The sequence below is a fragment of the Carassius gibelio genome, chromosome B12, assembly GCF_023724105.1.
Source record: "Carassius gibelio isolate Cgi1373 ecotype wild population from Czech Republic chromosome B12, carGib1.2-hapl.c, whole genome shotgun sequence".
Lineage (NCBI taxonomy): Eukaryota > Metazoa > Chordata > Actinopteri > Cypriniformes > Cyprinidae > Carassius > Carassius gibelio.
This window is the reverse complement of record NC_068407.1, coordinates 11,905,252-11,932,989: the sequence shown is the minus strand read 5'-3', so window position 1 is coordinate 11,932,989 and position 27,738 is coordinate 11,905,252. Positions and strand designations below refer to the sequence as shown.

At 39.0% G+C, this 27,738-nt stretch overlaps 2 protein-coding genes and 1 long non-coding RNA gene across 4 annotated transcripts; 1 reads left to right on the top strand and 2 right to left on the bottom strand.

Annotated features, from left to right (window-relative positions):
- Window positions 1-696: 696 nt before the first annotated feature.
- LOC127968969 (sex hormone-binding globulin) lies at window positions 697-6,074 on the bottom strand. The gene is made up of 8 exons (XM_052570478.1): window positions 5,837-6,074; window positions 3,505-3,596; window positions 3,178-3,367; window positions 2,717-2,878; window positions 2,447-2,606; window positions 2,232-2,368; window positions 1,416-1,602; window positions 697-1,241 (listed from the first exon to the last, which is right to left on the bottom strand). Exons 1-8 carry the CDS (start codon window positions 5,915-5,917, stop codon window positions 1,084-1,086), a joined length of 1,167 nt encoding a protein of 388 aa, XP_052426438.1. The 5' UTR covers window positions 5,918-6,074; the 3' UTR covers window positions 697-1,083.
- Window positions 6,075-7,542: 1,468 nt separating this feature from the next.
- LOC127968968 (zinc finger and BTB domain-containing protein 38-like) lies at window positions 7,543-19,599 on the bottom strand. The gene is made up of 2 exons (XM_052570476.1): window positions 19,452-19,599; window positions 7,543-16,307 (listed from the first exon to the last, which is right to left on the bottom strand). The coding sequence occupies exon 2, from the start codon at window positions 15,919-15,921 to the stop codon at window positions 11,230-11,232; it is 4,692 nt and encodes a 1,563-aa protein (XP_052426436.1). The 5' UTR covers window positions 15,922-16,307; window positions 19,452-19,599; the 3' UTR covers window positions 7,543-11,229.
- A 49-nt stretch (window positions 19,600-19,648) lies between these two features.
- LOC127968970 (uncharacterized) lies at window positions 19,649-26,436 on the top strand. Of its 2 annotated transcripts, none has more exons than XR_008156193.1 (3): window positions 19,649-21,587; window positions 22,669-22,777; window positions 26,225-26,436. It is a non-coding gene; the product is annotated as an uncharacterized LOC127968970 (long non-coding RNA). The 2 variants fall into 2 exon arrangements; XR_008156194.1 differs by lacking the exon at window positions 26,225-26,436 and adding an exon at window positions 24,860-26,173.
- Window positions 26,437-27,738: the final 1,302 nt, after the last annotated feature.

Below are 27,738 nucleotides of genomic sequence, written 5' to 3'. Positions count from 1 at the left end.
CTGATGGAGCCAAAAACATTAGGTGGGTGTTTCTTTTTGGAGTTTATTTAGCATAAAGCTTACGTTTATTTTTATTTTTTTAATAAATCAATAAATAAAATTGTTCAAGGGGTAGATTTATTGTTACAGTTGAGGTCAAAAGTTTACAAAGGTGACAACTTTAACAGAATGGAGATGTGTAGATTTTTCTTATTTGCCTATATATATATATAGTTACATGTTTCCCGAAAACAAAATAAGTTCAATTTACTCTGATCTTCAAATTAAAAAAAATTAAAATGCATGTTTATTTTTTTATTTTCTTATTTCTTCGTTCTGAAACATTAGTGAGCGTTTGAACCTTCTGTAATAGTTGCATATGAACCCCACAGTTGTCCCAAGTTTGAAAAGATGGATCTCAATATCATACAGTCATTGTTGGAAAGGGTTAAAATACACAAAAATGGAGGAATGGGCAATAATTTGTGGGACCTAAAGGATTTTTCTGAAGAACAGCAGCTAAACAAACTAACAACTATTACTTTAAAAAAAAGCCGCTGGGGATCATTCAGGTATATAAATTAATAATCTTTTCCAATTTTGCTTAGTTTCAAATTTTATTTATAGATTTTATCTTATTGCTGTCAAAAACTTAAGTCTAAAAATATGAACTTTCATGTATATGTGGAAATATGATGCATTCAGACTGACACATAATTAATTCATTAATTTGTTTATTTATTTAACATGATCTTCACATCTTTTGTGTTTTCTTCATGGAGTATACATTATTGAAACAGCAATGAAACAATGAATCTTTTAATGATCTTGATTTATTTTATTGAATAAAAGATGTTCATTGAAAAACATTCTCTCTTAAATGCATGTGTACAATGAGCTTTATCTTTTTCAATCATTAATGTACTGGAAAGATGTGCCAGTTCATTTCAAATGTATTTTATTGCTCAATGTAACATAACAGGTTTTGGGTCAACTGAACATTGAGCATTTTTAAATAGGCCTACCTATGACAGATATAAGATGTGTGGAACATGAAGGGAATCTTAGAGTTTAGCCTGCCAGGATGAATGCCTTGTGTCTCTATTAAGTGAGTTCATTCATTGCTTCTGTAGGACAGCTGTGAGATGAGACCGCTGTGTGTTTGTACAATGCCCGATCAAGATCAATGACCTGGCCTTGGACAAGGATTTTCTCCAGACACCCACGCAGGTAATGTGTATTTTTTGCCTTCTCACTGTCACCTAAAAAAAAAGGGTTCAATGTGAAGTAGAAGAATTTGTTTAATACAAAAAAATATTGTCTGCTTGTTCTACAAGCAAAACATTGAGAATTTAACACAGAACATGGAGGATATTGGAGAATGGAGGAGTACTTCAGCACGGAAATTCTTGCTTACTTCCACCTTGCAAATTTACCTGGCACTCCCCCAAAAGTCAGTAGCATCCCATTTTTCCACATGGAGAAAAAGTCCAGACTTTCCGTTTCAAGCTCTGGTTTGCTGTTTACCACAAGCGAATGTTTCTGTATGGTGAAAGTAAGTGTTGCAGGTTCATGGGGAGGGGCAGCACTTTCCGATCCCTCTTTCAGGCCCAACTGCACCTCCTGTTACAGTGCAAAAAAATGGGTAACATTTTACAATAGGGTCCCATTAGTTATTACCTAAAATGTACTTATGTTGAGCAAAGCATTTGTTACAGTATTTAATAAAGCAAACAGTTGGTGGTCCCCAATGACTTCCATAGTAGGGATGCCAAAAAAAAAAAAAAAAATGCTATTGAAGTCGGTGGGGACAATGTTTCATTACTAACATTCTTCAAAATGTCTTCTTTTATGTTCAACATAAGAAAGAAACTCATACAGGTTTGGAACATCATAAGGGGTAAGTAATTGATGATAAAATGTTCATGTTTTGGTGAACTATACCTTTGATTAATTAACTGTTACTATTACTAATTACTATTAAATGACATTAACTGGTACTCTTTTAGAATTTTAATGAAGAATTAGTAAATGCTTAAGATTAATAAATCCTTAATTTTTCATTATTAGTTCATGTTAAGTAATGTAATGTTAACAAAAGGGACCTTACTGTTAAGTTTTACCAATAAATGTTATGAAAGATTGCTCATAATAAACCTGTGTACTTTTAAACAAACAATCTCTAGTTTTCTTTGTAATTATCATTAATGGGGTCATCATTTAAATGTTTTTTTTTTTTACTGTGTACATACCTTGACATCTTTATTCCCTTCTAACTCTCTCAAAACATACTCAAATCCTGTGCTTTGGAGACTCAACGTTGTCCCAGTCCATGATCCGAAGATCTCGACGGTGATACCGGCCTCTTCCGTGTTAAGTCCAGGAAGATCTGCCGTGATATGTGCATGGAAGAATAACGTCATCTAATCTGCAATTCAAGTTTAAACATACACGAGTCTTCGCTCACCAGATGTATTAAACATAGCCACTCCAGTTCCTGGAAAATAGCTCCCTTTCTTGATCTCAGAGAAACAGGGCCGGGGTTCCCATGTTGAGTCTGCATCCCAGGACGTGCTGAGATTTAGCCAATTCCCTCCTCTTATACATGCATCCATTTCTGGCTCAAACTGAGAAATAAAATAAAATAAAGAACATTTTATGTGGTCAGTCAATGCTCTCAGTGAAAATGAGTTATTTTCCAATTAAAATCTTAATGGAAAATACAAGTAAAACATACTGGATGGAAGAGTTTTTGTTTGTCCACCAGCATGCCACCAAGAGCAAGACGTATCTTCCCTTTTAGTTCATCTTTTGTCAGTTTAGAGTGAAGACCGACTATAAGCTCTACATTGTTGTTTACCTCCAGCACCACAAATTTGCCCTCACTGCGCAACTCCAGCTGTCCAAAACCAACAAAGAATCTTTAGAAGATTTATCACTTCATCAATAAATCCCAATTTTCATCAGTAAATCCTGTGAATATCCTGCGATAATATAAAGAAATGTTTCTTGAGCACCAAATCAGCATTTTGAGATGATTTGTGATACTGAAGACTGAAGCCTTGGTGAGCATAAGAGACTTCTTCCAAAAACACTTTTAAACTGGTGTAGATACTGTAGTATCATATACAAAGGGTCGTTGCTTTAAATTGCTTCAGAGAATTCGGAAGAGATTTAGAAAAGATGAACAGTATTTACCAAGTGCCAGGCCCCATCATTGAGTTTTCGACCTCCTTTTACGCTCACTAATATGTCTGCTTTGCCGATCTGCATTTCAGGTATGCCATCACGCAGGGAAAGCACAAACCAGTCCTGTCCTTCTTCGGTGTCTCCATAAAAGATGGCCCCTTCTGGGTCAAGGGTCCGAAACTCAAAGAAAGATCTAATGCTGTAAGTGTGAGGTAAGACATCTCACAGTCAAATCTGCCACTATGATGTTTGAATTAGATACACGATGAGCCGCTACTGCAGTTAGGCGTCAAGAAATTGAGATTTACAGAGTGAAGCGGAATCAAGTCAACTCACCTTGTGATGTCAGAGAGATTTGCGCTCATCTGCATTAAGGGAGTCCATTTGGACTGTCTGTGTGCAAGATTTAGGACTCCCTTGCCGGATATCTGCCTCAGTCATCCCAAAAATCAGAGAACAGTTTTGACATCACACAGCAAAAATCATACAGCAGCCAAGCATGCTCAGATTACAGTACATTGAGACATATCTCCCGCACTCTCGCTAAAGGCTAGTTAAACAAAAGCATCTGCAATATCCCAGACAAGCTGCCAGTGTAAATACTACTGCCCCGGGCAAGTGTGGAACCAGGGTTCAGCGAATTCAGAGTTGAATACGCTAACCATGCTACGACTTTGTCAGCTAAAGTTGCTCCCAGGCCAGTCATTTAGCTCAAAATATACAGTGTGTGCTGTGGTCTGTCTTCTGTAATATGTTTTGAAATGTAGAATTTGGACATGTAAGCAGATGTACTGTTAGTCCAAAATGATTTCATTTAACATGGCAATACTGGTTCAGCTTTTGTTTTTTGTTTTCATAGGAAAAATATAATTAAAGAAAGAGCATAAACTGTATATATTCACTAAACACACACATATATATATTGTCATGGCCAAAAGTTATCATATGAGCAGCACATGTGAAAGTGTGAATGAGTACTAGTCAGGTGAAATCATTATCATACTATTTAGATTGTAAGAGCAGACTGATTGCTATAAACGGAGAGAAGAAGCACTTCCAATCATTGTGTTCTTGAGCAGTTTAGTGATGATCCTTGCATTTTCCAGGATAATGGAGTGCCATGTCATAAAGAAAGAGTGATAAAGAAGTGTCTTGAAGATCGTTTCATTGTAATTTTGGATCCATGGCTAGGCAACTCCCCAGGATCCCAATCCCATAGAAAAACTATGGTCAGTCCTCAAAAGGCGAGTGGACAAGCAGAAGCCCACAAATTGTGATCAACTCCCAAGAACTAATAAGGCAAGAATCGATTGCCATCATTCAGGATTTGGCCCAGAAGCTTATACCCAGCATGCGAGAGTGAATTGCAGAGGTTATGAAGAACAAGGGTCAACACTGTAAATATTGACTTTACAGTAAATATTGATAGATATATATATTTACCAGTGAAAGCCTTTAAAACATATGCTTATCATTGTGTGGTAACACTTTAGAATAATGGTCCATTAGTTAATGTTAGTTAATGAAGATGCAGTTATTCATTTTTAGTTCATATTAATTCACAGTGCATTAACTAATGTTAACCAGCACAACTTTTTATTTGAACGGAGCATTAGTAAATGTTGAAATGAACATCAACAGAGAATAAAAAATGCTGTTGAAGGATTATTCTTGCTTAGATGATGTTAACTAAAGTAGTTAACTAACATTAACTAATGGACCATTATTCTAAAGTGTTACCCATTGTTTTTCAGTAAACCATAGAAACGTGAAAAAATAATCTACAAATACTGAAGCAACAAATTTTGCAAAACACAAAATTGATATCACTGCCAAAACTTTTGGCCATGACTGTATATATCAAATTAAAGGTATGATAAACTACAGTTTATTAAAAATTAAATTAAAAACATGTAAATCAAATTTTTAGTTAATGTGACAAACGACATTGTACAACATTGTATATTAAATAACTACTCAATGAAGTTGGCTTGAATAATTTTATCTTTCGTATGTCCATTACATAAAATACTACTTTCAATTTATCCAAGTTAGCTTACAAATTTGGAATTCAATGTAAAGAAAAGTCTTTTATGTAACTGGAGTTTCACAAGTTATTTAAGAGGCAAAGCAAGTATTTTTTTAGCATTACATGAACTCATTTTATGTCAAAGTTATGTTAAGTCATTTTTAAGTGTAAAGAAGGTGAAGGTGATCAAGCAAGCAAGCCTCTGTACACTCAGGCTGATGATACACGGGGCAACCTTTTGAGCAATTTTGTCAGGCAACTTTTTGAGCATTGTTCCTTGGGCAATTTTCCATTGAGAATGGGTTATACATTTTTATCTGGATATTTTAGATAGGTCATGGGCCCTGTGTCTCACCTTGATGCCCGATGATAGCAACATTGCCCAAAAAGTTGCCAAGTGTATCTTCAGCCTTCGAATCTTCATTCATATCTGCGCTTTCAACTTTAGCCTTTACTTTATAATTTCTGTTGATTCAGTTTCAAGGTAACAATTGCGTCTGCAGTTTTACGCTTGCAAATTATATTTTACATAGTAAAGAAAGCACTAGTTTCTCAACATCATTTCTTAGTAACAGACCTTTTTGATTAAATGATGTCTTTTATATCTTCAGACCTGTCTTTTAGAGAACTTATACTCACCTGTTCACCTGACACTCTCCTGCACAGCAGATTCAGGTACAGACCTAACAGTAGTATTATCACTTCCTTAAGATAGTTCATTATCTTTTAACTCCAGAGGTTAGAATAGGAGTAGAAACAAGAGAGAATGGAATCAGGACATAAGCTAGAGCACTTCTGTTTAGACTACTGCCATCAGACTACCTCTCTCTCTCTCTGTCTCTAAACTCCTGTTTAGCACACAGCTTTCCCATAAGACCAGTGACTACGGATGTCGACATAACAGCACTGGAAACTATTGATTTTGGGCTTGTTTGTTTGAACGTAAAGGTCTTTTGTATGCTGATAACATGGTGATTCATTTTACCAGTGTGGAGTTGGATAATTGGCATTCATTTACATGTTTGTGCTATGGTGTTTAATGACTTTGAACAATCAAAAGCTAAACATTGTACTTTTTGGCATACACTACCTTCTGTAGTGCATTGTCTTTAATGGATATTGTGTCTTCTTAAGTTAGTAAAAATGATTTTAAGTGGCAAGTGAAGAAACATCTTAAAGTTAGAGTAACTAACTTAGTATAACAAAAGTAGCTAACTTAAATAGAAACATTACTATTTCTATATAATTTAAACATATTTTATATGCAAATTGTTATGGATTTATTTATTTATTATTTTTTACCTGTCCTTGACCTGGTAGTTAGTCTGATTACATAGCAATTGAACTTTGAAAGGTAACTCATGTTTGTTCATCCAGTACAGTGAAACCTTGATGTATGACTAGCAAGGCGTAGGCGTTTTTTTTTTTTTTTTGTACTTGGATTGCTAAAGTAGAAGTACCAGTCTAGTTTGGTATATTTCAGACTAAAACTAACAATTACTATGAACAGTGGTCAAATTAGTTTGTAAAAAAAGGTCCACCATTTAGTTTAGTCATCTGAAAGGTACACATCAGTGTTTGTGTGACCCTTGGTTGACTTTCCTAATTCCATGACCAAAGAGCCAAGGGCCAAAGAGCAGGAAAACCTGGCCATAGCGTACATCCCACAATCTGTATGTGATCCCACTGTCAGAAATAATGTAGTATAATGATGCATTTAGCTTGTCAATGGGACAGTGCCTGTTCATGAAAGGTACATATTAGTATCTACAGACAAGATACAATGGGTAGCATTGTTTTCTAACAGTGTGAACAATCTAGTTATTTTGCTTTAAACATTCTTCAAACATCTAAATTCACATTTGTGGAAAAAACATTTTAATTTACTAACTCTCTTTGAAATTCAGAGCTCATTTTCCAACACTTCTCTACATACACACACACACACACACACACACATGTTTGTTTTTGTGAAAAGTGGGGACATCCCATAGGCGTAATGGTTTTTGTACTGTAACAACTGTATATTCTATCGCCCTTCACCAACCTTACCCCTAACCCTCACAGGAAACTTTGTGCTTTTTTACTTTCTCAAAAAAAACTCATTCTGTATGATTTATAAGCATTTTGAAAAATGGGGACATGGGTTATGTCCTCATAAGTCACCCTCTCCTTGTAATACCTGTGTCATACACATGTCATTATACAGAGTTGTGTCCTGATATGTCACAAAAACATGCCCACACACACACACATACATATATATAATTTTTTTTTTTAAATGTATTCCCCGAGTGATGTGGAAACTGTGCTAGGACTGCATATTAATGATGAATTCAAAGATATTTTGCACGTCATCAGGTTAATACTTTATTTGTATGGTTGTAGCGTGGACAGAGGGAGTAAAGAGAACAGGAGCGAAGAAATTAACTGTTGATTGTAGACTTGAATCGGCAATGTGTGCCAAGAAACCTTTGTATTAAATGGTCACAAAGTCAACAAAGACAAAAATAAAGTTTCAAACATTTCACTTCTTTGAAACAGTCCCAATATAAAGTGGACCTCTAAACAATGGCACATATGGCATATAACATTGTCACAAAATACCAGACAATTCAGTCACATGCCTACAACTATGACCAAGTGCAGAACATATGCAGCTGGTAGATTTTAGTCACTTTGATTGACAATTGAAGCCTCCAAAGGGTCCTTATTCTGGGTGGACCAAGACGAAAAAAATAATTTTGTAGTTCTGGTATTGTTCAAAACCAAATGTACTGGACAGATCTGTTATTATTTCTCTACATATGTTCCCAAAAAGCTTAATTTCTAAAATATCTCTTAAGTCGTTTTTATAGGTCTGTGCAAATATTCAGTAGTCTATCCAGATGCTGACTGATAAATATGTTTTTTTTTTTTTTAAGTAGGACTAGTAGTAGTAGTAGCTCACATCGTCACAAGTGACCTCTTACTATCCACTGAATTTCATTGAATGTCTGCTGATGGATGAAACGGAAAATATAAGAACATAACTCATAACTCATTATGTTGTTCCTTAAAGCAGTACTCAAATAGAATGTTTTATAGAAAATGGTATGACAATTTTTTCTTTGTAAGGTGCGCTCAGATTATGTGCATATTCTTATTAGCTTATTCAAATAAAAATGCAAAGGCATCTTATATGTAAACATCAGAATTTTAGATTCAGTCGTTTTAAACCAGTTACTGATTCAGAATCGAACAATTGATACCTGGGCCAATATTTAAACCTAATCATGCTTAAATATTCAATGGAGACAAAAAAATCTAAAATAAAAAAAATTACAAAGCCAATGTTATTAGTTCTTTAAAATAATTGTCAGATTTTTGCGTGAACCTCTCAACATGTTTGTTACTGTTTTTACATTCGTTTACACAAATGTAAAATTTACTACTTCTTTTTTACCAATCACTGGTACAAGTGGTTTATGCAATTAATTTATGTATTTCTAAAATTCATGTAAAAAACGTTATCATGGTGGAGAATATACAGCAAAAATAAGAGGTCCAAAATCAAACACAAGTTTGTTGGTAGCTATCAAGGGAAGATAGACCTTGTTTTGGTTTCCTTTTCCTTTACCACCACACACCCTTTCTCTCTCTTACACACACACACACTTTTACAATGCAAACAAAAGGCTTGTTCTCATACCCGAGTGAAGCTACATTATCCACAACCGTTCATTGCATTGTGTTTTACCCTCAGGAAATGAACAGTGCTGCGGCTACATTGCACAGTTTCACACTTACTTCAAAGGGAGAAGGTAAAATATTGTGAATAGACAGGGAAAGGGTGTTGGAATGAGAAAGAGTTGGAGATGGAAGGGTGGTGTTTGAAAAGCTTTTGTAATGCTTAGGGAAAAGAAATAAGGCAACATAGGAGTTTGTCTTTTTGGTTTTAGATTTGAAATTGTGATACTGAAGGGTTAAAAATAAGAAGCTCAAAAGGTCTTGTGAGGACATGCCTCGAGTGAAATAAAGCAGGAGAAAATGAAGAACCACATATGGAGAACAAATGGAGTTTCGTGACAACACCAGAAGATACTGAAGAAGCAGTTGTTTCTCATGCGTTGTGGTTATATTGAATCCAACTTCCTTGACATGTCCCTAAGACTACTGTATGTATGTATATATATTTATATGAATACCTCATAGCGGTTCAATATTACATGTTATTTTTCAAGTCAGCGTACAGAAATGATCTACCATACTGTCTTTATTTTTAACCTCATGACTAATTACATTCATATTTTTGTGTACTTGAATGAGCTTCAAGTACAAGCCTTTTCTCACTACCAAAAATGAAAAAAAAAATGTCAATCAAACAAATAATGTAGTGAAAAAAAAGAAAGTACAAGGGAGAGCTTAAGCCACTCCAGTGCTATAAGTCCCATAGTGCAGGCCCTACAGGGGCGTCAAGACTGACTGATGTTCTGTCGCTCTCTTTTCTCTGCTGCGGAGAGAGAATCTGCTAACCAAAAGAAATGGTGGCTTGCTTGTGTAGTAGATTGTTTTTCTAAAACTAACATTCACCGACTACTGTCTCGTACAAGTGTACGATTCTCTGTCTTTATAAAGGAAGCTCCATTTATGCTAACGCACTGCCCAGCTGCGCTTTTCTCCACTTTCCTCCCATTTTTGCTCACGCTTTCACTCTGTATAGTTGTCTGTTTGTCTCACTTGGTTTCTCCCTTTCTGTTGGGTCTTAAATTCAGTCAAGTGAATGGAGTGTCTTTGGTGGACACCAGGGGGCAGTGGGGAGGAGAAGGCCACAAACATGAAGTCAACTGGAACGTATGTTGTTGGAAGAGATGAAACGATTGGCATGAGTACTGGAAGTACACAGACTTACTTCTTAAATGATCAAGGATTAATACCAACGTGATACAAACCAAACTATGCGAAACACAATCTGTCTCTAAACATAACACGCTCAAATGTAGAGTGGATTCTACATCACCATACATTTGATCTTGTCCTGGTTAGTGAAGGCATCACATAATAATATGTTTAATCCATATGACATGTAGCTACACAATCAAGTTGCTATGCTATGACTTACGAGAGAAGAACTTCATCTATGTTTTCTATTTACTGATCTATTAAGATTATAACAGCTTTCCAGGAATGGTGTTTTTTTGTGAACTTGCATGGAACTGCCCAAGGCTGATGCAGCACAAATAATTTTAAGTGTGCATGCCTACACCCCCAACACACCCCACAGACACACTTACACAAACCTGCAGGCACACATAAAGCCGAAATACTGAAAAACACATGACTGGAGTACCGATGTTGTAAGATATGACACTATGAGCTACCCCAAAGTCTCCATGCATTACCTCTATACAAAATCGCACATTGTACATATTCATGCATGCACACACACACACGCACGCACACACACACACACACACACACACACACACAAAACTGCTGCTGCATCTTCCCTGTGTGTTGAGTATGTTGAGCCTCTTCAGGCATACCATTTTGCTTTTTAAAGATAAGCCACCTTTGAATTACTATTACTAAAAGCAGTATAATTAACACTATTTTTATCATTGCTGTTATACTTTCATTATTATGGGAAGCAGACAAAATTTGTTTAGCAAAACACAAATCCTGTTAGCTGTTATTGTTCATGTGTTATCCATAATGTCGTACTGATTTTGAGAAGACGGATATCCAAGCTCTAAGAACACTACAGAATAGGCAAAGAAGTGGTGTGTTGAAGGTGCATCCTGGCAGTGCCTGAAGGGGGCATTATATCTATTGTTCTTCAGCCCCTTATATCCTTTCCTCCTGTCATCAAGATACCTCTCCATCTTTCCACCACATTTGATTTCTAGGTATGCCTATGTATTTACTGCTTTACAAAAGAGAAGTAAGAGCTGTGCAAGAGTGTTCAGTTAACAAACAGAAAAAAAACTTCCACCCTTAATGGCCTCCTCTACTCTATTACAGATATTCCCTTGCTGCCATTGTGTACTCACTTATGGGTTGTCCTGCTTTGTGCTACTGCTGCCACCACTGTTGTATAGGCTGGGGTTCACTACTAAAGGATGGGGCACTGTGCCTGTTAAAGGGGCAGCAGCATAATTGAAAAAAGGCAGGAAGGGTAAGGGCTCTTTGTCCCCTGACGTCATCATATTTAGAGCCATTGGAAGGGCAGCAAGGTTATAGGGGTATGGCAGTAGGTGTGGGCCATACAGTAGGTGATAGGGGTCAGGATAAAAGGGCAGTTTAGTGGAGTCAGAGTGTGGTACCATCTTCCCAAGTGGTGGAAAGGGTAGGGGTCCAGCAGGGTAAGACATCAGGATTTGCTCCTCCTGTTTCTTACCAGAGCAGTACCCTCCAGGTATGACCAATGGAAGAGTAAGCTCCTGGACAGGGTAGCCTGAGCCTCTGTGGTGTTCTGTAGGAGTGACAGAGGTGTGGTCCTTTGATTCAGGCTCTGCTGTGGGCACTTGAGGATGTAGCAGGTTGTGGGACGGAGTCTTGCTCATCCCGGCTAAATTTGCTTGCAACATAAGACCCTGTTTTTCTGTATTGTGCCTTCCTCTGTGTGTTTGGCTTTTCTCCGCCTGTGGCCGCAACTGTAGGTCCAAAGGTCCTGGAGAGTGACATGGTGACTTTGAATACCTTTGAGAAGATCCTTTTGGAGTGGTTTGAATGACAGAGCATGTAGGAGATGGTATCGGACTGAGTGGTTCCTCTTTGGGTACTAGCAACAACACGTCCTCATTACAAGACTGTTCCTTTGAGATGTTGGATAGATGTTTATTCTGTTGATCAAGTTCCTTCTTTTTTGCCAGTATTGTTGGCATGGATAAGTCTTGGACTTGGCTGCTGGATTGAGGAAATATTCTTAAATCCTGAGCATCTTGTAAATCACTGAAATCTTCATTTGGAATATTTTCACCTTCTCTACACACATAACTTCTGCCTGTTTTTAGTGATACAGGTCCAGATGGAGTTGTTTCTCTTCTAATCTGAGGCTCTGTCAACATTTGAGAAACTTGGATTTGCCTGTCACTTGGCGTTGGGCTTCTTTTCTGCTGATCTAGTGTGTCTAAATTCCGTTTCTCTGGTGTCCTGTAGTCTAGGCACTCTGCACCATTCATTACAAGTACACTAGGAAGGTTAGGAGAGATGACGTTAAACCTTTCTAAAGTGGGGCTGTGCATAACTTGGGAAAACTGTGCACACAGTGGACTGTGGACTTTGTCATTGGCTGCCACTTTGGGACTTTCACAATTTCTGACTCTTTTGTTTTCTTCCATCTTCTCACCCAGTTGGTTGTCAGTAATTTGACATTCTGGTTTGGAGTAATATATGACAGACACCGGCTGTACTTGCTCACAGTTGGTGTCTAAACCTTTGCTTGGTGTAGACTCCACTGCAGAAGTTGCACAACTAGGTAAATCTTGGTTTTCCTGTGTGTCTTCAACCGAGGTTGAACTGCCTAACTCGTGTCGCTTGATGTGGCAGTTAAGTGCTGCAGATGTTTTGCAGACTTTATCACATTGTGAGCATGTATATCTGATTAAAGGCCTCCTGCCCAAGCGAACTGGGCTGTCTTTCTCTATGGAACGTCCATCCACTTCATTCTCATCCGCTTTCATTTCCACATCATTTCTTGATGACTGGGAAGTGAAGAAAGTAGGGGCAGACAGGGGCTTGGTTTTGGGATGCTGAGTCCTCTGGTGTTCCTCTAGTTTGGATTGTGAGGGGAATGGAGCTCTGCAAAGCATGCACACAAACTCAAATAGATGTGTCAACTCATGTTTGTCTCGTTTCCTTGGGCTGGAGAACCAACGCCCACATGTTCCACACTCAGAAGCCTGATCTTCTGACCATCGCTGTTTGATGATAGAGGATGCTGTGTTTTGAGAATTGTTTGTAGCCTGTGAAACAGACAAACTGAGAGGAAGATCAGGCTTTCCATGTGTTCCCTTTTCTTTTCCCTTCTGTTCCGTTTTTGAAGAGATAGGACAAGTGTGTAAAATTTCTTTGACTTCAGTTTTCTGTTGTTCACTAATTTCTTTCAGCTCTTTCTTTACTTTCTGTCTCCTCTTCTCTCCCTCATCTGCCTCTCCACCATCAATTTCATTATTCAAATTTTTCATGAGTCTATCAGCTCTCCTCATAGGCCTCAGGGATCGTTTGTAGTGCAATTTGTGCTTCCAGGCTTTAGCCCCTTGCATATGAAGGGCCTTTCGCTTGGGTTTGTAAGAATAGTAAGGCCTCCATAGGTTGTCCTCCACATCATGGTCATTTCTGTCCTCCCTGACCTCCTGCCGGAAGAAGTATTTCCTCACCTTGCCTTTTAGTTTTGGATTTTTCCATTTGGACTCCCCCTCCTTTCCTTCCTGACTGGATTTACGTTGTTTACGTTGGTGGTGATTGGTGTGACGCTGCTCTCTCTGGTCCTCCTGTGAGAGGTTACTTTTTTTGGGTTTGTTGCGTGTAGGGCTTTTGTCCCTCCTTAGATCTGTTTCAGAGATGCTCCGTTTGACAATCGCTTCCTCCCCTATGCGCACAGTAATCTGACAAAGTGGGCCACTGCCTTTGACTTCAGATCCCACTGCTAAAGGAATGGTCTTATTTGACTCTGTTTTATTGTGAACTTTTCGTCCCTTGTGAAGTTTCTCTGTTGGCTGCCTGATTTTCGAGGCCTCTGTGTCTTCACTGACAGCGTCCCAGTCCCTGTATGTCTCTGTGTGCACTCTCTGGCTATGTTTTTTAATTTGTTTTTGACTTGTTTTTGCCATTAGATAATTTTCTTGACTTCTTTTTCTCTCTTCAGAATTCATCTTGTTTCTGTGAACAATAACAGAGGAAGAAGCTGCAGCACTGTGCATGATAACAGAGGGTTTGCTGTGTGCAAATGCAATGACTGAAGAGACAGATTCTTCTGGGCACTCTGGAGTTTTACTTTTGCCACTGTTGCAACTTGACTTCCATAAATCTGACCCTTCTGTGTCCCTTGCTTCTGCCTCTTTTTGAGGACAAGCTAATTTTTTACCCTGATCAACACCCACCCTGATGGGGAATCGTTCAGGCTCTGTGGTTTGAAGATCTTTCAGGAAAGACTCCAATTTCTTAGTGTCCAGAGGTTGTGGGAGGCTGCTGTCTATAGACAGAGGCAGGGTAACTGATGAATCAGAAGTGAGTAGTCCATCAGCCATTGGCTGACTGTATGTTTTGTAAGGTCGCTTTAGAGCTCGCATGGGCAGCAGGCGGTACAGTTTAAGGCCATTGACCTTCTGCTTGTAGCCACCATTGGCTGTTTTTTCACTTGAGATCAAACCAGGATTTATACCATGGAATGCCTTTTGGTGTGTTTTAAGGTTGTAGTAAGTAGGAAATGCCTCCCAGCAAAAGATGCACTGGTAGCGCCTTTCACCTGTGTGCCACACCTCATGTTTGGTGCGGTACTCAGCCAGAGCAAAAACCTTGTCACAGTAGTGACAGGGGTACTTCCGCCGCCATGAATGCACATTGGAGTGTCGCTTCAGGCTGGACAAAGTCATGTAAGAGCGTTCGCACACAGAGCAAAAGTAAATGATATGTCCATCCACCACTTTTATAAAGTGATCCTCTTCCCCCAGGGCATCCGTGCAAGTCAGTGTTCCAGCATGATGGGCGTGAAGGTCTCGCACTTTCTTTATGGGTCGGCCAGGCCTTGTCCCTTGTCCAAGCTGTTCTGGGTCTGCAGCCTCATCTGCTCTCTCTACTTCACCCTCCTCCAGGGGCTCTTCTTTGGGTGGCACTGGAAAAGCTGGCAGCCCTTGCTTGCAGATGGCCTCATGGGATTGCAGTCTTTTATTATGGATGAAGGCTTTTCCACAGTGGCGGCAGCTGAGTACTCGTCCCCCCCGATGGAGACGCATGTGGACAGCGAGGGACGAGGCGGTACTGAACAGACGGTGGCACACCCCACACAGTAGTTCTGGCTTCGGCACTGCTCTAAAAGAGTCATGGAAAGATGGCGTGGGGGTAGTCAAGGGGGAGGAAGTTAAAGAGAGAGATGAGGGTGAAGGAGGAGGAGGAGGGGTTGATGAGGACGAGTGAGGGTTTATGCTTGGGAGAGGAAGGCTCAGTTCAACATGGAGGCTGTTTGCCTTGCGTTTTTTGCCTTTTGAACTCTCAGGATCTTTCATACCTTGGTCCTGGTAGGCTCTCGCACTAAGGTTGAAAAGGATGTGTGCTGTTTCTGTTGTCGAATGCTCTTTGTACCCATTATTGAGACTAACCCCAGCTGTCTCTTTTGAATAGTCGGATTTGTTAGGGTGTTGTAAGGGAGATGTTGGGTATCTGGAGCCACTACCATCAACAGAAAAGGACAGAGATGACTTGCAGTTCTTACTGACTGGAGCAGTTAGATCGACAGGAAAGGAAGAAGAAGTGCATGGCAGGCGGTCAGTTTTTGATGACGTTTTCGATAACTGTTTGTTTCTGAATGCTTCCCCCATCCATGCGGTGCCATTTGAACCATCTCTGTCGTGAACATTGGTGGAGGAAGTGGGGTGGGATGAGGAGCAGTGCTTCTGTGTAGAAAAGCTAGGCAGTCCAGCACTAAGGGGAAAACTGAGCGATATCCTCGTAGTTTTGGCACCATCCGCCTCCTCTGTGCCCTCTCCCATCCTGTCTCCTCTCATGTGTTTATTTCTGTGTTTCATTGGATCCTTGTACAAGTCCTCTAAGATGCTCTCCAAGGCTATAGTTGGCCTAAAACAGTGAACACTAGACAGTCAAAGGATGTGTTTGTAGTCCAACAAGGTCGAGGAAAACAGAGGGTCTGTTCTAGCTTTATCTTCAGTGCAAAAGTTGACAGTTGAAGGATTGTAGAAAACAGAGCTGTCAAATCGAAGAAGATGGCAATTCCTTGAGGTCAAGCCCAGAGACATCAACTCCTAGATGTAGGTAACATTGTGCGTCTCTGATTATCTTTGTATAAATCAAGATGAGGATTGCCATGCATTACACATTCAGCTCCAAGAATGCAGTGTAGGTGTGGAGAGGGTTCCAGCTATCCTCTCCCGACACCATGACCCCACTCTTAATCCTGCAAAAAATAAAAAAGATAGTTCAAATATTCTGTTTGAATCACGACAAATTGTAGATTTTAGTCTACCACAAACCAGAGAATGTAGTAGTATTATACCAACAAAAAAGGCACATGACAAAACATGTGCATTGTGTGGTGGCAAATCAGCATACTAGACTTACCTATAAAATTCAAGCTTGCACAAAATAAGCAATCCATTGTGGTAATTATACACAGGCAACTTAGTCAAACAAGTTTGGTTGCACTCATCTTAGTTTCTGAATTTGGCATGACAAAATCTGAAAATGTGGAAGAGTCTCAGCAATCAACCCCACGGAGTCACAACAATCCCTTCACCTAATTGAACACTGCTAAAATGTACTTTCCCCAACAGTGTTATTTATAGTCTAAGTGCTCCAAATATGCCTAGACTGAAAAGGTGCCAAAATATAGATGGCCTTTTGAACCAAAGCATCATGCTTTCCTGTTGCTGATTTTTTTATGTATGTTTGAATATATTTTTACCAAATATCATCTAAAGCAAAAGTCCATGTGACGAGTACTGTCATGAAGTTTTCTTTAGCAGTCTAAGAATTAATAGTCCAGCCTTGCTGTGTTCATAAACCCTCTTTATTTGCTTATTTAATGATCATCTTGTTTGCTTAACCTATGATTTTGGTGAGCATTCTTAGTTATCACTAATGATGTGACACCAGAGAAAATCCCAAGTCATGGTTTTCTGTCTGAGTTTTGGCCAGGCAAGCAGGCCTCTGTAAAATTCCACAAGCAGCCCTGAATGCACTGAAACTAGGTCAGCACTGTTATTGCAGAGAGAGAAAGAGAGGAGGAGGGAGAGCAATGGAGAGAGAGAGAGAGAGAGAGAGGTGGGGAAGAAAGCAAGATCCAGGCCTGGAGACAGGAACAGCCACAAACACACACTTACACATGCACAGGAACACACACTGACACTCACAAACACAGGCAGTCAACAGGCTGCATGCACATGCACACACACACTCCTCTCAACACGCAAACACATTTGCAGGCGTGCAGGCACATATGAACCAGTCTGTCTGTAAACAAGTGGCTTGACAGCTAGCGTTACCCAGCATACCACAAATGCAGCTGCTGAGAGTGTGCAAAGGATGTACACCAGAAGACCTGTATGATAATAGATGTTATGTAAGAGTACATTTAGACATGAAGAGTTGAATATTAATTAAACATGTCCAGCACCTGTTGTGGCTGTGGTTGCTAAGGCATGAAACAAGGCCTAAGAATGACACAGTTTTACATGGCGTTTGCATAGTAATAGACAATCACATCTGCCATCCCCTCATTTTCTCTGTACGTCTGTCCCTATTTATCTCTCCCTCTCACCCTCCTTTTCTCTTCTCATATGACGCACACACAGCCTCTCAACAAACAGTCCCTGGCGCAAGAGGCTGGCCAAGCGTGACAGGGCCTTTGCCCTCCCCCCTCTGACTGCCCCACTACTTATATATGCAACCGACTGAAAGAGTTAGAGCTGAAGTATTAAGGTGTTGCATCTCACACTATAAAACATTATGTTTATAAAGTCTATTTAAATAAAGGATAACAAATCGACTTTATCCTAAGTGTAGTAAATTGAAAACGAGCGTCAGAACCCCGTCATCAGCCGGAATGTGAAATGCATGCTAGTCATGCAGATGAAGATTTACAATTTAAGCACATGAGATAACATGTTTTATAATGTGGTCTCCGGCGGGTTTGTAACTGAGAAGAGTGTCAGAAGAAGCTGGGTGATGGGCTATAGGGCTTGCGTTTAACCGTGTCACTGAAACAGACCATGCACTGAATGGCAGTGGAAAAGGTTAATGAGTGAAGGCCGTCTGTTTCCGTGTGGCTGTGACGGGGCCCAACAGGGTGAGGTGGACTGTGAAAAGGGGGCTGTCGCTAGATACTGAACTCTACACAACCCCCTGCCAAAAACATGGTGGAGCGAGCCAGAGGAGAGATGAGGGGTAGGGAAATGAGCAAAAAGGAGGAGTAGGCTGTTTTGGAAGCAGTTGGGAGATGGAGCCGGATGGTCCAAGGTTGGGTTCATGGTAAGATTCCCTTTCTCCTTTCTCCTTGCTTTCCCCTCAGAGCAATTTATGGTAGCTTGGTGATTTGGCATGACGGGCCATGCTCTAGCGAGTCTGCCCGTGTTACACGCTGTGTTCGACATGGTCCGCTGAGTTTAAACTCCACAAGTGATTCCCATAAATCTGTTGCTGTAATATAATCAAGGACAATATCCTAAGTAGAGCAAAACCGGAAGAAAATTGCCATCACAGACAGAGTGAGATACTCCGCTAGTGACCTGGCTACTTCCTTTAGATCATGTCTGAACCTGCTTATATAATGCTCTAGTTTGGTTAGGAAGGCTAGCAGCACTGCCATGTTTCCATTCTAACTTGATGCCAGAAACTTTATGCTGACATGTGCCAAAGTTTGAATAGCAAATATCCCATGCTAGCTGACTTGAACACTTAAGCAGTGACAGGAAATTCAATTTGATCCTGGCATATATGCAACTCACTTCTACAAGACCATACAACTTGGCTGCTTGGCTTCTAACGACCTCTGACCCTATGGCCTTGTAGGAGATAATAGTGTACTTTTTTTCAAGAAAAGTGCAAGTGCATCTAATGAGATCCACCTTACGTAAAAACAGGTAGATGCCATTTTTAGGAAAACGATTGTCTCTGTATTCCAAGATGCCGCTTAATCATTAATTCTAAAAACATGATTTCGTCAGATGTGAACTTGCCACAACATAAAGTATCAAAATCCAGCAGACCAGAAATTATGAAAAGAGAATGCAAAAAGGTCTGAAGCTTTATTCTGATTATACTTTAATCGTGGAGCGACTCAACAACCCTGAAAAAGAACTGCGTGGTTCAGCCACAGCAGCCGAGGATAAGGGAGACAGGCCTTGATTAGCGCACACACAAACCCACACGCACACTCATTTCTGGTGTCTACATAGAACCAAAACAACATCGATATGATATGAGAGTGGCATAGAAACACAAGAAGCAGGAAGAGGTGAAGACAGAGAGATAGATCAGAGGAAAAAGTCTCTCCTTCTCACTCCCATTCTCCGCTAGGCAAGCACACAACAAGACAACGTACCTCGAAAAACCTTCTGCTGCATCTCGGCTGCGATGTGTTCTCTCTCTCACTCTCTCACTCTCCCTCCCTCTGTCTGTGTGTCCTGGTCTGCGTGTTCCCGTGTGCGTGTATGAGTGAGAGAGAGAGAGAGAACACAGGGAAAGACGAGCGCGTGCACACAGGCAGCACTATGTAGAGGGCAGAAATGACTCTCTCGCACTCTGACTCTCCCCCTCCTTCTGCCGCTCTATCTCTCCTTCCCTCGCCCGCTCTCTCTCACACTTCAGTTTGCCACTGACACATGATTCTGGGCTGTTTTTGCTTTTTTTTTTATCTCCCCCAGCCTCATACCCCTTACTCACCCGCACCCACCCCCCAACCTCATTTGAATTCCAACTCACTTTTTATTCCAAATTTTGTTGTTCATTAGACACACACTTTCAGCATGCACACTCTCTACTCTACATACACCATGCCTGATGATAGCAAGGAAGGGAGGGAGAGCCGAAGCGAGGGAGAGAATGAGCGAGTGAGAGGACGCCATTTAAGCAGTTTGTTACGAGCACTGCCAGTCCCCAAAATGGCTGAAAACAAACAGGAGCCATGCCAACAGAAAAAAAGCTTGGCCATAGAGACACGGAGGGAAAGAGATAAAGAGTAGGAGCGGGGAGAAAGAGAGAGACGCCAGACAATACTTGGGTAAAACTCTTTAGATAAGTGAGGTAGCCAAAAGAGAGATCAAAGAGAAGGGCATGGACATGAACTTTGGTTTCCATTTTCTCCTCTCTCCACTTCCTTGACTAAAGAAGAGTACGTTTATGGCAAGAAGCGTTGGAATAGTGGGGTAAACATTGACGTTTTTGGCCGAGGCAGCCTTCTATGACAGATTTGGCCTTCTCGCAGAGCAGAGAAATAGCACCTCTGTACTTTTTGTCCTGCCCTTGTTTCCTGAATCACTCCATCTGGCATTTGCTGGATCGATTGATCCTAATTACTCTCAATCTATAGCTACTGAAAAGTTCAGGAACCACTTGTTTCAAAATGGCATTGTGTGTGGAGAACTCTTTAAAACAGTCTGTCTTGACATTCAGAAAAAAATTTCCAGCCCAAACGACCTGCGGAGGGCAGGGCAACAGGATAAGGAAAATGAGAGTTCATACTGAATTTTTTTCTCGTTTCGCTCTTCCTCTTCTGTCTGCTTTTTTCATGCCCAAATTTCTGCCGAACAGCTCATTATATACCCCCCATCCTACGTTCCTTTCCCCTGTGCCCCTCGGTCCTTCTCTCTATTTTTCCTTTCTCTTTCGCACTCCTTCTTTTTCTTTTCTATTGTATGCCAGCCCACTTGTCTCCATGGGAACTCTGCTTGGAAAGGGTGTTGTTCTTATGATCTCTCCGACTTGTTGGAACTTTGTCACTTTTCTCACACTTCTATGTGGTTCTTATTGTGAGCTTGATTACAGAACTTTCAGTTCACATGCTCGTTTCTTTCTATTTGGAGTTTGTCAAGTTCAGGTAACCCATTCAGTAAGGTTTACCAAAAAGTGATTCTACTTTTTCTTGAGCTGTTGGGGAATTGAAACAAGGATATAAGAAACTCAAAAATGCAAGATATTTCCCCACAGTCATTATTAAAAGCATGGTGCTCATGTTAAGCTATGTAGACAATAGATGTTTTATCACTAAGTGTGGATAAGGAAGTTTAGTTGTTGATAAGGAAGTTCGTATGAAGTATTTGATTTAAGGTACCTTTGGGATAAGATCTTGGTTCAGTTTGATAGCAACTGTTCAAGGATCATGCATTAAGCAAAAGTACATTGATATATTTTATATTATTTAAATACTTTAACTAAAAAAACAACAACAAATAGGCCAGACAGAGGTGGTCTTCACAAACCGTCCTCTTGTATCACCCATTAAACACTGTAAACACGCTTTGTCATATTCCAAATGATTATATTTGACGTTTGATTGCCTATAATCTTTGTCTGCTGTGAAAATAGGTGGCTGAAATGTTCCCTGCTCAGTGTTGATCAAAGGCTGTCTTTAACATGACATACGGATCAGCAGACACTAATGAGAGGGCAGTGGCCAGCTGAATCTCCACAGTAACAAAAGAGGCTGGGACATCTGGAGTCAGCCACACACAGACTCCTGGTGAGTTTTGGGGAAGAGGGGGCTGTCGAACGTCCGCCTGTAATGGGAGGACAGGATAACAAATATGGCATTGGGCAAATGAATGAAATGTCAAGTTAACCCTTTGACTTTTCTTAGTTTTGTCATCAGTCTGAGTACAAATAAGCAGTGTTTACATGATATTAGCATGGCTACCCAGAGCACAAAGAATCTTTTGATATCAAAACACGCACAGTGAATCAGATTTAAAGTACTTGGTAATACAGGAAAAAAATCACTCTACTTGGAAACCCTTCATGTCACATTAAAAAAAAATACATATTGAAGGAACAGTTAAGGAAATAAGAAAAACTCTTTCTCTATGCCTGGCCTTTACAGTTTCTTTCCCTTGCCCCTCATTTACTAATAAATGGAGAGCAGAGAGAAAAAGAGAGATCTTTTTTTTTTTGTATTGCTGTCATTCGTAATTGCATTTTGTGTTTGACTAATTTTTGGGATTCATTTAATCTTGATCTCTGTTAAGAGATTGAGACAATTGTTGTTCTATCTTTCTGTATCTCTCTGATTGCATAGCATCAATAAATTGAGTTAAACCAAAAAACTGCACAATGCTGTTATGACTTGATCTGCAATTGTTTCCATTTTAAAAATTTTGTTGCAATACTTTTCCTTTATTGTCTTTATTTGTAATTTCCTTTAAAATATATATTTAATTATTCAATATATAATTTATATTTTTTTTCCATACTGTTAATCTATGATGCTAATTATATAGTTCCTGTTTCCTGCAGTGTCTTGATGTTGCTTAAAATGCTCTGATTGTCAGTTCATCCCTGTTTTAAATTTAAATGCTGAATGTTTCTTTAAAACACTGTTCTCATTCTTTGTCTATTTGTTTCTCACATTTCTTAAATATTGGGAATGGCCCAGCCATCCATTTGTGCATTTTGTTTTGAAACTTTTACTATAACTAGAATATTTTTCAATCCCTAACAACACAGAATTAGCAACAACCAATGTTAAGTTGACTGAAGGCAGATGAAATCAACACGATGCAGATGAGTAATGACTGTTAGAATGATAGGATGAATATTGACTTCAGGAACTCCCACAAACAGAGGAGCAGTCACGACGTGGAGACCAGGAGATTCGACTTGGGAAAAGGAGGCAGCATCAGAGATAATCCAAGGAGTTATGGACAGTTTCATCAGGTAAGAGAGTCTGTGGTATCTGGACAAAGCCAGGTACTTTTGTGTGTGATTAGAACTCAGCAAGAGCCTGAATAACCTCCTATTTGCAGTACTCCTGTCTTATTTAAATGTATTTAAATGTATTTATTTATATAGCTTCTATATATATTAAAAGCTTCTATGCTATAAACGAAAACCTAATAATATTACCGTCACAGTTTTAATTTTGTGTCCGACTTCCTCGACTTATTACTTAAGACATTCTATTTGTATTAAAGTAGATAAAGCAGATAATGGATCCCCATGTCTTGTTTCTCTTAATATTTAAAAGGCTTCAAATATATTTTCATTTGCCATCACTCTTACTTTAGCCTGTTTATACATACCTTTAATCATTGTAATAAACTTTTGTTGAAAGTCAAAGAACTCCCACATTTCAAAAATAAAGGGCCGTAACAACCTATCAAAGGCCTTTCAGCATGAGAAGTCTCTGCATTTGTTGTTTTTTTCACAGACCCTCGAGTTGTTCCAAACCTGTGTGAGTATCTTTCTTCTAGTGAACAAAAAATAAAAACTTTTTGGAGTAATTTGAGTAAACAAACAGTTGTTGTCTCCATTGAATTCCATAATATGGAAAAATCCTTTCCTTTAGAAATCGGTGAGGAGCAGAAACTGTTTGGACAGTAATGAGTAAACGATCACAGAATTTTCTTTCTCTTTTTTTGTTGAACTATGCCTTTAAGTATTGAGGTACTTAAAGGGACAGTTCACCACCCCTCTTCTATAGAACACAAAATATTTTGAACTGTGTTTCATCTGGTTATTGTCCTTACAATCAATGGTATAGAGGTTCAAAACAACAGTGGACCCCATTGTCTTTTATGGAATTATGGACAAGTAAATCAGTGAAACATTTTTCAAAATATCTACTTTTGTGTTCCACCAAGTAAGATTTAGAACAACACGAAAAAACTTTCTTTTTATAGAGAACTGTACCTTTAAGAAGGTTAAATTAGAGAAAGGTATTTAATGATTCTCTCTCAACTCACTGTCATTCATACCTTGCAAAGCATCACATGTAGCCTTAGCCTTTCTTTTCCATAATGCTTATCTGAATAGAACCCACCCGTAATATAAGTTCAAAATTGTGTTCAAAGTTATATATCTTCTCACATCAAATCCTTCCCTCAGCTCTAACCCCCTGGATTTCTGTTTTTGGTAAAGACAGAAAAAGTTTCCACTGTGAAAACCAAAAATACAACGCATTTTTTTGGGGTTCTTTGGGGAATCTAAAATGGTTCTTCTATGGCATCACTGTGATCATGTATGATCTTAGGCTAATTTCTGTTTCTAAGGGGTGAACACAGTGTCCTGATATTGCAGAGTTAGATGTGTTCCAAGGTCAACATATTTTGTTGACCCTGGAACAAAATTTTACTCAAAAAATGTAGTCTTGACCATATCCCTACACCTAAACCTAACCTTAACCATGAGTGATCCTTCAAATCAGAGGAAATGATAGATGAATGACACTGATGTACAAGCAGCTAACAGTGATTGTAAGAGTAAACTTCACAAACTCTATAAACTTTTTCTTCAAATCTGATTGGTTAATCACAATGTTGTTCCAGGGCCAACAAAGATGTTGTCCCAGGAACATGTCTCACTTGGTAAAATCAGGTTCTGCGTTACAACTCACCCATGTTACAACCATTCCTGGTCTGGCGGAATGTCGATGAAATTTCTGCAATCCAAGTTTGGGATGATCAGTGTTTGGGATAATCAGCGACAAACTATCATTTAAGTGAGAAATGCTATTTAATTACTTTAGCACTGCCTTTTATGTACTTTTTTTGTGTCTCAATATTTGACATTTAGCATTTTCTCTTTCATAGTCATCGTAATGATATGTTGTGTTCATTCTCATTGGTTTTAAATAATAGAACATTTTGATGATTAAAATATAGGCTTAGAAAAATTTTTGCTTGGTGAGCTTTATTTTGTAAAACTTACTTTACCATTCACGGTCATTACCATCTTAAAAACGTATCATTACATTGGGTTGGTAAACGTTTTTCTTTTTCTTTTTTTTTACCAAACAAGCTTGCTTATGGAGCCTTGTGATTACTAAACTGGAACAAAAGGCTTCCCTGAAGAACTCCTGATCAAAGCACAGCCCATTTTCTGCTTGACTGTGGCTTCCGCTTGGAAGAGGAAGATCCAGACAGACTGAGGGAAGACGAGCTTTCAGTCTGTTTTGCGCTCAAAGCTTCCATCTAGTGGTCATGTCTCTCCTCTGATATGTAGTTTGACAAGTTTCTCAGCATCTCTTGCATTTACACACGACTGTAACCAGGGACGGACTGGGACTAAAAAACAGTCTGTAACACGATCACAATATAACATTTGAGCATATACATCATGAAAAACTGTACAGGAGATAATCCAATAACACGTGGTATTAAAGGTGTCGTGAAATTTTGGGTAATATCTGGCAAGCCTGTGTTATTAATAATTTATTGTTTGGTATCGAAGTGAGATTAGTTTTGCTCTAATTTATTATATGAACCCACTGTTGTGTTGTTTAATACAAACATCTGGTTTAGAAATAGTATATGAACCATATTTCTAAATTGATTTGCAACGTGTAAAAATGGCAAAACGTCCTTTGAATAAAAAGTTATTTGTTAATGGCTTGCCTCTTAGAAACCAGCCTTAACAAAGATTTTTTTTGTCCCTGGTGTTAAATTCCACAGAACCTTTATAAAGTTTTAAAATAAATGCTATATAGTGATTAGGATTTACCGTTATGTTAAAACGCACGGACAATTTAAAAAAAAACAAAAAAAACTCAGGCTGTTGTGAAAGTGTTCCAAAGAGGGAATCTAAATTTTTCTTTTCTCTTCCACAAGGAGGTGCTGCAGCTCGGTTTGCGATACATAGAAGAAAACCTCTGTTCACTTAGAATAATAAGCAGTGTGTACAGTCATGGCCAAAAGTTTTGGCAGTGACATCAGTTTTGTATTTTGCATAATTTGCTGCTTCTGTAGTTGTATATTATTTTTTCAACATGTTTCTATGGTATACTGAAACACAATGATAAGCATACTTTTTAAAGGCTTTTATTGGCAATAATAATAATAATAATAATAATAATATATAAATGAGTCAGTATTTAGAGTGTTGACCCGGATTGAGATCCGGGGATTAGCCTGGCCACAGATCCAAAATTACAATGAAATGATCTTCGAGACATGGTGCTTCATCATGCTGGAAAAAGCATGGATCACCAAATTGCCCATGGATCATTGAAAGTTGTCACTCTTGCAGGATGTTTTGATACCATTCTTTATTCATGGCAGAATTATAAGAGGGTCCACTCCCTTGGTTTAAAAGCAAGTGTCTGTTAGCACAACACAGGACTCATGGTAAAGTTCACCTTTTCTTCTCCGAACAATACGTTTTCAGATGTCCCAGACAGTTGGAAGGGAGCTTCATCAGAGAAAATAATTTTGCACCCGTCTTCTGCAGTCCTTGTACTTCCAGTATGCCCCTGACGTTTCTCTTGGAGATAAGTGGCTTCTTTGCTGCCCTTTCTTGACACCAAGCCATCATCCAAAAGTCTTGTCAGATGCAGATGCTCTCACACCAACCTGATGCTCTTCCTGAGGAAGCTCTGCACTGCTGGAGACATGATTCTGTAGCTGACTCGTCAGGAGATGTCCTGGCGCTTGCTGGACACTCTGGGACGTCCTGAAGACTTCTTCACTGCAGTCGAACCTCTATCCTTGAAGATCTGGTAAATTATTTTTTTTTCCAGGTGCAATATTCTTTGTAGCAATATCCTTGCATGTGAGGTCATTTTGATGGAAAGCAATGATGGCTGCATGTGTTTCTTTGGAGGTAACCATTGTTAACAATGATTGGAAGTGCATCTTCCCTTCTTTTATAGCAATCAGTCGGCTCTTACAATCTAAAAAGTATGATACTGATTTCACCTGACTATTACTCATCCACACTTTCACATGTGCTGCTGATATGATTGGTCAATAAATGTTAGCTGGTCATTTTGTGTAAGGATGAAGAAAAAAAGTGATTTTTTTCTTTGGGCCAAATTAAGCTTTTAGCAATTATTTAAAATGCATCTGATCACTCTACACTATAATCTAGAAACAATGTGAACGCCCCAACAGCTTAAACAGCAAACTTTGCAAAACTCAAACTCTATGTCACTTGCCAGAATATTTGCCCACAACTGTACTTCAAAAGGAGACTTAATACATTCCTGTTATTTCAATGTTTGATTCACTTAATACAGGTACATAAATCAAGCACACAGACCTTTCAGGTAGGAAGGCTTTAAAAAAAATGAACCCAAGAATTTGAATACAATGCAAATATTTTATTAACAGGCAAAATACTTACATGAATGTCATAATTCGATTTCAAACCATTCCGGATTAATATAGATTTGTCAACTTTACAGTCTGTTGATGAAAACCTACTTTCTAACATTAAAACACATTAGTAAGCCACTTGAAACAAATTCTCACGTTACAACGTCAAATTTAAAGGGACAGCTCACCCAGTTCCCCCACGTGATTTCAAAAATACGAGTTACCTTTGGAATACAAAGACAGATATAAAGCAGAATCAATGTTGTTGCGTCTTTTCATTCATATCAATCCGAACTTTTTTTCTGTTCTTTTTACATATTTTGTGCTCCATATAAAAAAGTCATACAGGTTTAAATTACATACGTTTTATTTTTGAGTGAATTATCCCTTAAACGTTTAAGACTCGTTACGCTTAACTTTGTTAGAAACTAATGTAACAGATTTTCAACATTCGTACTGAAAAACATCTGTTTGTAGAAAACAGCCTCCATGTTGCACAGACCAAAGTAAACGACCATCAGCCCGCCTTTATTTTATACTGGTAGTTATAAACATATAGCCTTTTCCCCCCAGATATTGCCTTCA